This window comes from Betta splendens, chromosome 1 (genome assembly GCF_900634795.4).
Source record: "Betta splendens chromosome 1, fBetSpl5.4, whole genome shotgun sequence".
NCBI lineage: Eukaryota > Metazoa > Chordata > Actinopteri > Anabantiformes > Osphronemidae > Betta > Betta splendens.
In genome coordinates, this window is record NC_040881.3 from 9,314,121 (window position 1) to 9,323,900 (window position 9,780).

The 9,780-nt window shown below is 44.1% G+C and overlaps 2 protein-coding genes across 4 annotated transcripts; both read right to left on the reverse strand.

The window, feature by feature from the left end:
- Nucleotides 1–54: 54 nt before the first annotated feature.
- On the reverse strand, nt 55–3,782 carry rnaseh2a (ribonuclease H2, subunit A). Of its 3 annotated transcripts, none has more exons than XM_029168102.3 (9): nt 3,643–3,782; nt 3,138–3,273; nt 2,956–3,027; nt 2,652–2,778; nt 2,494–2,581; nt 2,238–2,375; nt 1,917–2,004; nt 1,692–1,815; nt 55–1,433 (listed from the first exon to the last, which is right to left on the reverse strand). In XM_029168102.3, exons 2-9 carry the CDS (start codon nt 3,262–3,264, stop codon nt 1,271–1,273), a joined length of 927 nt encoding a protein of 308 aa, XP_029023935.1. In that variant the 5' UTR covers nt 3,265–3,273; nt 3,643–3,782; the 3' UTR covers nt 55–1,270. The 3 variants fall into 3 exon arrangements, with proteins under 3 accessions (XP_029023935.1, XP_029024010.1, XP_029024090.1); XM_029168177.3 differs by having other exon boundaries at nt 3,138–3,326; nt 3,643–3,754; XM_029168257.3 differs by lacking the exon at nt 3,643–3,782 and adding an exon at nt 3,425–3,612 and having other exon boundaries at nt 3,138–3,326.
- A 1,004-nt stretch (nt 3,783–4,786) lies between these two features.
- LOC114863228 (transcription factor Sox-10-like) lies at nt 4,787–8,775 on the reverse strand. Its single transcript, XM_029164168.2, has 4 exons — nt 8,630–8,775; nt 7,613–8,272; nt 7,065–7,333; nt 4,787–6,975 (listed from the first exon to the last, which is right to left on the reverse strand). The coding sequence occupies exons 2-4, from the start codon at nt 8,041–8,043 to the stop codon at nt 6,182–6,184; spliced, it is 1,494 nt and encodes a 497-aa protein (XP_029020001.1). The 5' UTR covers nt 8,044–8,272; nt 8,630–8,775; the 3' UTR covers nt 4,787–6,181.
- Nucleotides 8,776–9,780: the final 1,005 nt, after the last annotated feature.

Consider the following 9,780-nt stretch of genomic DNA (forward strand, 5'->3'; position numbering starts at 1 on the left):
TGGATGCCCATTCATAGCCAGCTGCCTTTTGTGTACCTATAATGACATATGATGTGTTATGGCATGGGTGACAGCTATTGCTCTTGCTCGTGGATGGTAAAAAGTTTCAGAAGAGGATCAAACTCTGTGAAAAGACAACAAGAACAGAAAAAGAGCAACGACTGCAGTGATCTCTACCTTGAAATCGATCTATGCGACACCAAACATGCTTGGTTGGGTCAAAACAGACTGCGGTGTTTGTAGAAGGAAATAATATGCAGTAATACCATCAAACCTCATCCTGTTATTACCTCATACTTGCAGAGAGCATTTTAAGTCGTAAATATGAAGAAAATAAGACACTATGTTACTACTGTTTTATACATGAGCATAATAGGCCTCTCTCAAGAAAGGCTTTCTGTATTGCTAATAGGTCGTACCAGATTAAGCTACAGTATAAATGGAAATCAAACACTGTAAATTCTGAAGTAATAAAAAGCATGCATGTTTCTTTTTAGGCTCTTAGTTTTTGATTTGAATAAATTATGTAACATATCTTAAGGCAACGTTTGTCCATGAGCTTAATGCTTCTTTAAAAAATGAGAAAAAGGACAGAGCACAAAGTGCGTTGCTGTGGTATTGGTACAGGAACTTTAACATCATAGGGAGCCCATTCAAAATTGTATTTCCTATTGGACTCTAACTAACTATTGACCAGGTCAGCATTGGGCTGGTATATGCCTGTGCTTATGACAAATACTTTAACGTAACACCCCTGAGACCTGAATTATACCCACTGTAAAAAATTTAAATTATACCCAAACAAGACAGTTTTCATCCGTAATATTGGTGTTTGTGTACTATTCACACTATATAAGAAAGACTTTTATGTTGGCAGTAAAACAAGTTCATCAAAGAAAAATTTGTATGCAAGTATACACTATGAATTTGGTACAATTTCTCTTGAAACAATGTGAAGAGATTTTATTGTGCAATTGGTCAACTCATTGTAAAAGACCAATAACAGGGAAACTGAGATGCTCCTTTATGTTGTGTTGCCTCCAGGAGGCGGCCTTGCCATTAATTACATCATTGCATCCAAGGTGACTTGTTTTTTTGCAAAATATGGTGTAAATTAAAACAAATGGTCAGTGTGTATTAAACATAACTTTAAAAACAGGTAGAAACAGTAATAGACTGCAAAAATTGTAATCATGTGATGAATCACATCTGCAATGTCAAAGTCCATCCATTATTATGCCCAAACACAAAAAGTGTTTCCAGTTGTTCTTCACAGTGTTTTAAGGCTTCTCAGCCTCCGCTCAGTGAAGAACCGATGTGTCTGGTGGGCTGGGTTCTCATCATTACCTCCGGCTGAAGCACTGAAGTAGGATAACATTGACTTGTTGTTTTGCCGGTGTGCTGCCTTTTCCCCATCTTCTTCGTCATCATCCCTGAGGACAGATTTAACAAACGCTGTGTTAATGACTCATCATCTGAGGCGAAATGATTTGCACTTATATTAAGTATGTTCTGGAAATCAAAGAAATGTGGTTTTTACACACTCAGTACAGACACAGACCCAACAGAGCATTTTATGAGCAAGTAATGTAACAAGCAGAATCTCATTAGGGCACAGATTCCTCTAACAAAATCGATTTGTGCCTTTATACATCTAAAGCCATTGACAGTCGAAAGTGAAGGCTTTTTACCAGTGCACAGCCACTGCCTTGCTGTCCATCAGCGTTTGTGCAGTGCTCCAGCTGAAGCGGACAAACTGAGAGTAACCAAACACTGGGTCCAGGTACTTCAGCAGCCACGCTTTAGTCTTGGGGTCTGAAAAACAAATAATTAAATTCCATCTTTCTGACAGTTTACCTAAATGCAGTTTCTACACGTAAGTTACACAACAAAAAGCCTTCAGCTGTTTATGGTACCATTTGGGTATCCTGAGCCATAATCTGTATCCACTTCTCCCAGGTCCTCAGAGAAGTTCCAGCCTTTTACAATGCGATCCCTGCAAACCTAAATATAAATTACACAAGAACAAAAATTCACAATATGGACACAAGGTTTTCAATTGCAAAACAATTAATGGTCACAGCTGCAACAATTACGAGTAGGTTGTTTTTAGTTTAGGTTTAGATAAATTAGGGAACGAATTAATGCTGCACCTCGCCGATGTGAGGTTTGCAATAAAAGAAAAAGGAAAGAGGCCAGAGTTAAAAGACGATGGCATCCTTATGGACTTCACCTACCTTCGCACAAATACTGGCTGCACTGACAACGGGAAAGAGGGAGTCTGCTTTTGGCCTCACTGTCACATTGATACCCGGGAATCGCTGGGAGAGTTTTTGTTCATACTTCTCTGCTGGGCCAACAGTGTCTACAAAAATCTGTAAAGTAGGTACAAATGAAAAATAGAGGTTAGGTCTTTATGGAAATAAATTACTCTATTATCCAAACAAAACCAAATATTGCTTTTGTTCAATTTAAAAAATATCATTAATTAACCTCTTTGAGTTGTACTCCGCTGTCCAAGGCATACTGCACCAGACCAATCGCTGTATCATGTGACAGAGCGTTCAGGTTGTATTTTGTCCTTCAAGTAAACACAAAGATTATATTGGTACTGTATGAGTGATGTGCGTGATGCTCTGAATGCTAAGTACCTCTGTAACATGCTGGTGGAGATGGTGTTGGGTGAAAGAATCTGCAGTGCCCAGCCCACATAACCTTTGGCTTCATCCAGTTTTTGGAAAAGGTTTTCTCTTTCTACCTCTGATAGAGTCTTTGAATCTGACAAGGGACAGGACAATATATTATTTTATTAAACTCCACTCTTTCACCACCACACCAGTGAGCAAATCAGGTATTAGAGAGAATACAAATAACACACACACAATTTAACTTAATTCAAATTCTTTCAGGCGACAAGTTGAAAGATGTATAGATAGAGCAAGTCAAAATGATTACCTGCCACTTTCAATTCCTTCAGTGCATTCGTTTTGGAAAGTGGACAGAAACAGATTCCATAGACCATGGGGCCTGGGCCACAGAATACAGCACGTGTAAGTGTTAATGACAAGTCTCACTGCGCAATGCACATAGTACACATTCACGCTATGTGACTAATAAATATTCAATTAAGAAAATACCAAGCACAGGCCCCCTGCCCGCCTCGTCAATGCCCAAACAGCAGTCCTCCACCCTGCAGACATCAGGGATCTGAGAAGCCAGGCGACAGCTGACGGAGTTGTCTGCTTCAAACGGACCAATATCCATGACTGCTGGCTAAAAAGACGACACACACACAGGCCGCCGCAAGTAAAGACGGATGAATAGCGCTGCAACAAACAAATGGTAGAAAATAAGTCTTTTTTCAGTTGTTATAGCTTAATGTTTAATTTCGTTTCTGGAGTTTACACACTAAATTCCCAACAACCTGTCACGGTGGCAGCAAAAGTAACGAACAGACGTTTGTTTGGTAGCTCTCTCAGTAATTTAAACTTTAGCCACCATCGATACCGTTATTACCGTCAAACCGGTCTTTTCTAAGCGCGATACAAAATGTTTTGTATTTGAACGGTTTGTTTAGACTGTGGCAAATAATCGCATACGCAACAAACGTCACGGTAAGTCTGAATAAAGGTAAAAAGTTACCTCTTTAGACCCTGTTAAATTGGCGCCTCCGAAATGACGTCACTTCCTTTTCTTCTTTCTCTGCCTATTCCTATTCTTCTTCTTCCTTCCTGCCTTCTTCGTTTGATGCCGTGTGGCTCTTTACCGCCACCGTCTGTTATTACAACCGCAGCAAAATTACAGCATAAATTATGAAAAATTATTTATAATTATTTTGTGTTTTTTTTTCTCCAGCTCGCTGTGTTTGTAAAACATAAGAGAGCAGAGGTAAGAAATTCAATTTCCAAATAAATGTTTGCACTTTATTAAAATGAAGTTAAAACAACACTATTATTTATAAATCACATTAACATGACATACAGCTAATCAGACATGGCCCATGACCATTTGGTTGAAAACAATCGTATGTCTTACTGTAAGCATTCACTAATTAGCCTCAATTTATATATAGTGGTTCAAATTAGGTCACTGCTCGTATTGTGCTTTAACAACAATAATAACAATTTGCACACGTTTTACAGTAAGTACAGTATTGATGACCTGATCCCTGCCTTTATGTGTGTGTGTGTGTGTGTGTGTGTGTGTGTGTGTGTGTGTGTGTGTGTGTGTGTGTGTGTGTGTGTGTGTGTGTGTGTGCACGCGTGCATATGCATACATGTATAAGACTCTATCAACTTAACACAACCTGGTATTTTGATATTATTCCGTCTGAATGAGTTTCAAGTGTAGCAGTGTGTGGAGGAAGGGAGGGAGCCTCAGGTGGAGAGGAGAGGGCAGCGTGAAAGGAAAAGCCATGTACAAAAGTCCAAGTGTACGCTGGTTACTGAGCTGAAATTGGCCTTGCCTCTGGCGCTTTACACCCACCCCTTCGCGCTCTCTCTCTGTCCCTTTCCCTCACTGAATGGCTCTCTTTGTCTTTCCCAGTAACACGCTGTCCCCAGCCGATTAAATGTGGGGAATTAGTAGTCAATTTTAGCCTACCACACACACAAACACATTAAACAGCTTAGGGTGGTGGAGCCCTGATTGTGTTGTTATTACAGTTCACACGTCAGCAGCATGTTTTTAATTTACTCCTTTAGGCTTCGCTTGCTACAGTAAGTGCACCTATGTGATCCCAGAACTACCACTGCTCCTGCATAAAATAAAGCTCTAACGCAGGACATTTATAAATAAATTGATTTAATAAATGACAACAATAATATTCCAACATTGCTTTTCTTGTAAGGAAGCAAAATACTCAAGTGGATGTATAGCAAACACTTTACAAAACTATTCTGAATTATACAAAATGGAGGAAGCAGAAGTGTGGCACACAATGCATTATTACTTACATGATAAGAGGGTCAGTATAACTTGGTAAAGTATGCATCACATAATAAAGGTGAAGCCTGTGGTAATGACCATTATTCACATTGCTGAAGAGGTAAAGGGCAACTTAGAGTCATAATAGCAACACTGCACAGATGAAAACATGCTTTTGGCTTACATGCAATGCAGGAAAGTTATGTGTGATTTTAATCCTTAGGTTGAACCAAAAGGCGTCCAGTTATTTAAGACATGTGGTTGGGAATTGTACTGATAGACTACAGTTACAAGATAAGTCAGATGTGAATTGGCAAAATGTTAGAAAGCAACACCAGCAGACTTCTGACACACGATCAGGTTTCAGATGTCAGATTCATCATTTGCTATTGGCACAGACTGAATAGAGTTGAGGTAAGTGTCAAAGACTGAGCAATAGGCTGAAATACATCTTCAGAAGCTTTCTTTCCCTCTCTTGTTCCTATATTCCCCTTAAATGCTTATTTGTTTAGTTCAGTAGAGTCAACATAAAGAAACGACAGAAATGAGCTATCTACAAAGAAAAAAGGTTGCACTTATCCTTTATCTGGCCACAAACATAAGCAACTGGAGGGAACATCCTGTTAACACAAAACACGTTTTTTTCCCAAAGCAGTGGTGCAGATGTTTAAGCGTAATATCAAATCACTCACAATAAAGTTACACCCTAAGATATCAACAACAACAATAAACTTACTACTCATATAAAATAACACAATAACATCAAAAACATCCTTTAGTTTGGTTAATACAGTCTGATAATGTCAGTGTAAACCCATCGCTTCAGGGTCAAATCAGAGTCCACCTAGTGTCTTGTTCATCTACTGCCTGTGTACGTCCCAACACACATATTTATAATGGCACATGTTTGTTAAGTTTAATTTATTTTGTGATTGACCCCTTATTCCACTGCGTGGATGTGGCTGTTGGTTTTGTGTGTGTTTGTGTAAGGCCCCGTGAATGCGCCTTGCATTATATTGGCTAAAAAAGTAAAAACCTCTGATTTATCATCAATATGGCACAAGCACACACACACATACACACACACACACACATAAACTCAATCACATGCATGCTCGTGCGCACCAACACACGCACACACACGCACGCACACACACACACACACACACACACACACACACACACACACACACACACACATGCAAGGACCCACTCGCTTCCCACACAGTATTTCCCTCTGCTCAGCTGGTCTCCCTCAAGGTCTTGTGAGTGTGGTGTAAACAGGCTGCTCCCAGTGTGTGGGGCTGTGGGAGGGGGCCACGCTGGAGGGGTCTCCTATGGTAGTGTACAGAGGCCTCTGTGTAGGACCCATATAGGAGAAGGCTGAGTACAGCCCTGGGGCCTGGCTCGAGTGGGTATAGTATGCCCCAGGGGCCTGGTGCTCCCCGTACTCAAACTGAGCCCTGGAGGCCAGAGAGGGGAAAGCGGAGCCGTAGTGAGGGAGGCCGATGGGGGTGTAGGTCACGTGGGCGCCTGAGGTTGGCGAGGACGAGGCCTCGGCGTAGTGGCTCCCGGACGCGGACTCGCTCTTTATCTGCGCCTTGGAGGGATCGGCGGACGACGGCGACGTCTGCGGCTGCTGCTGCTGCTTGGAGAGCCAGGCCGAGTGGCCGCTGGCTGCAGCCAGGGCGTAGGCGTAGGACGAGGCCGAGGACCCGGCCGCGGCGGCGGCGGCGCCGCTCCCGCTCTGCGGGTGGCCGTTGGGCGGGAGGTACTGGTCGAACTCGTTCACGTCGAACGGCTCGATGTTGGACATCACCTCGTGGCTGATCTCCCCGATGTCCATCGTGCCAAAATCGATGTGGGGTTTGACGCCCGACGATGGTGGACCGCTGGGGGCTCCTTCAGGTCCCACCCCGAGGCCTCCCCTGGAGCCCCCTGACCCTCCAGCTGCTCCCGCTGCTCCCTCCCGCTTGGCATCTGACAGTTTGCCAGACTGGAGCTCTGTCTTTGGAGTGGTGGGGGGTGTGGGAGGGCTGTGACCCTGACCTGGAGGGAAAAGGAAACGGAACAACGTGGTCAGGTGGACAAAGTCAAATTCTACCAGTAGCCTTGACTCAGGGGCATCAGGGCCCTACCAGAATGGTGGTGGTGATGGTGGTGGTGGTGGAGTTCACCCAGGGGAGATCCCGCCCCACCGTTGTGCTCCAGGTGCAGAGTCTTGTAATGTGACTGGGAATGGCTGGCCTCCCCTTCCCCCTGGCCGTCAGACTCGCTGGCGGGCATCAGTTTGCCGTTTTTGCGTCGCCGGGGCTGGTACTTGTACTCAGGGTAGTCCTTCTTGTGCTGTTTCCGCAGCCTCTCCGCCTCCTCGATGAATGGCCTCTTGTCGTTTTCGTTCAGCAACCTGCGGACAGAGGCGGGAGTGATTCACGTTTACAGGCTCGGGAGCTCGACGTGAAAATATTTTCTTAAAACGTTCTAAAATTGAAAAGAAAAAAAAAACAAAAAACAAATCGCGACGGAAAAATCCGCCCGAAGCCGGTTAGTTGGTCTAAATCCAGTTCGCACCAGTTTGTGCTTTTTGTTTTGTGATTCATTACAAACAGCATTTTCTTGTAGTTTCGATCTGTTTCTTTATCAAACTTTGACGTTTAATCTAATCGTACACATACTCCATACAAACCTCCAGAGTTTGCCGAGGGTCTTGCTGAGCTCCGCATTGTGCAGGTGGGGGTACTGGTCGGCCAGCTTCCTCCTCGCCGCCTGCGCCCACACCATGAAGGCGTTCATCGGCCTCTTGACGTGGGGCTTCGTCTTGTTTCCGTTGTTGATGCGCACCGGCATGGGCACGAGTGTCCAGTCATATCCGTCCAGCACCTGACTGACCGCCTCCCTGATGCCGATGGGGAAGCGGTCGTCCTCCTCCTCCGACTTGGCTCTCCCTCCGTCGTCCCCGCTGCCGTCCGCCACGCAGAGCGTGGTCAGCTGCTGCCCGGTCACGGGGGAGTCCCGGCCGCGGGGCGCCCCGGGTTGAGTCGGCGACAGCGAGTGACCGTCGTCTGACCCTCCGGGACTCAGCTCCGCCTCGGACAGGCTGTGCTCCTCGCCGGACATGTTTTCTTTCACTTTTGCGACAAGGCAGACGTCGAAGACAAAATCGGATTGTTTCGGGGCGAGTCCACACTATTCAGTGTAATGAGACGGTTTTAATTGAATAAGTCTGGCGTCTACAATGATCCCAGTTACTTCTGACTCTTCTCGGGCAAAGCCATTCTGCTGCGTAAAAGTATCCAAATCCTTTCCGCGCTCGACTGGAAATCCTTCCCAGCAAAGGTAGCTATGCCTAAAATCACACATAGAATGCCAGAAATAGATATTAATAAAAGATAGATTAGGGCAATAATTTTAGTTCCATCCCGGTTAAGATACAGCTTCACTATGAGCATAGTCTGGAGTTATTTATTTGACAAAATGGACGAGATTACACCTGGGTTATTCACAATAATAATAATAATCACAATTTAAATAAAAAAAAAACATTTTAGATTGTGTCGATAAAATATTTTAATACATAAATGAAGATCAAACCTCTTATATAAAATAAGAAGCACACAGCTGTCAGAACAATACAGATACGAAATATTTCACATAATATTTTTATATCTTGTGAAATACGTTATTAAAAAATTACATAACTTACCAGTTTAGTCGTCCAGAGGTTGAACATGGGAGTGTGTGTGGCTGACTGTAGAGCCGATGAATGGCTGCTCTGTGTGGCAACACCGGAGCTTAAAGAGCGCCTTGTGAGAAGGACCGGGAGAAAAAAGTGATTGAAAGTGGAAAACATTCCCAAAGAGGCAGCATTCCAGAAGACTGTCAACCCCGCCCCCGGCGCAACGGCGCGCAGCCATTGGCCCGCTAATTAGCCCGCTGCTCTCTGATTGGCCCCGCGCAGGCCACCGGTAATGCCCGTCTGTCCATCACTGCAACATTTCCAGGGGAGAAGAGGTGAGATTTTACGTCGGAGTGGCTTAAATGGCTGCACAGTGCGTCCATTTAGAGGCAGGAGAAGGCCAGCTTTGTTGGACGTGTTGACATGTTATATCAAACAAATAAACAATCATGAGAAGAGTTATTGCCCTGTGTGGTCAGGTTCCTTAAAAAATTAAAAAATAAAATTGCCGCTAAATTGTCAAGTTCACCTCGGACTTTACTGCGCACAGTTGGCTACAGGGAATAAAGCTCACACATCTGCGTTGCGGCTCTTAAAAATAGTATAAGTTAGTGGGGAAAACAAGTCAAATACAAATACATTGTAATGTTTTTACACCGTATTAAAAAGTGGGCGTTAATTAATTTAACCCACTATGTGTTGGAAGTATAACGTTATAATTCCTTCAGGTTCACACAGGTCTGGTATGAGGCCCCTAAAACATCCATTAGTGCCACTTTAAATTAATACCCGATCCCAAAGCCCACGTTTGCAGTTACTAAGACCACTTTTCTGAAATTAATTCACGAACTCTTACGAACGAACTGTTCAAGCGACGTGCGTTTGTGCGCAAAGCTGGCTGCGGTGCTCGACTTGCGCTGCGCGCTTAGATCACGATTAGGGCTGGTAAACCAAGGCCTGATAAGGAGGAAGAGGGAAATTTGACTTTAGTAGCATCTCACACAGACACACAGAGACAGAGGAGCTCCAAATGAATGCAACAATAACCCCTGTGTGCCCGTCGCCTCTAATGTTGAGGCAGCCTCTCACTTTTCTCCCTCTCTCTCTCCCCTCTCTCTTTGCTCCCTTTGTCCGCATCTCAGGTGAATTGTAGCCATGTGATCAAACGCCCAAGCCTC

Coding starts and splice junctions, on each gene's coding strand:
- LOC114863228 (XM_029164168.2), bottom strand. CDS start 8,043: ATGTCCGGCGAGGAGCACAGCCTGTCCGAGGCGGAGCTGAGTCCCGGA. Junction 7,334..7,612: donor ACCCTCGGCAAACTCTGGAG/GTTTGTATGGAG, acceptor CTCTGTCCGCAG/GTTGCTGAACGAAAACGACA. Junction 6,976..7,064: donor CCATCACCACCACCATTCTG/GTAGGGCCCTGA, acceptor TTTTCCCTCCAG/GTCAGGGTCACAGCCCTCCC.
- rnaseh2a (XM_029168102.3), bottom strand. CDS start 3,264: ATGGATATTGGTCCGTTTGAAGCAGACAACTCCGTCAGCTGTCGCCTG. Junction 3,028..3,137: donor GGGCAGGGGGCCTGTGCTTG/GTATTTTCTTAA, acceptor TCTGTGGCCCAG/GCCCCATGGTCTATGGAATC. Junction 1,816..1,916: donor TGGCTCAGGATACCCAAATG/GTACCATAAACA, acceptor TTTGTTTTTCAG/ACCCCAAGACTAAAGCGTGG.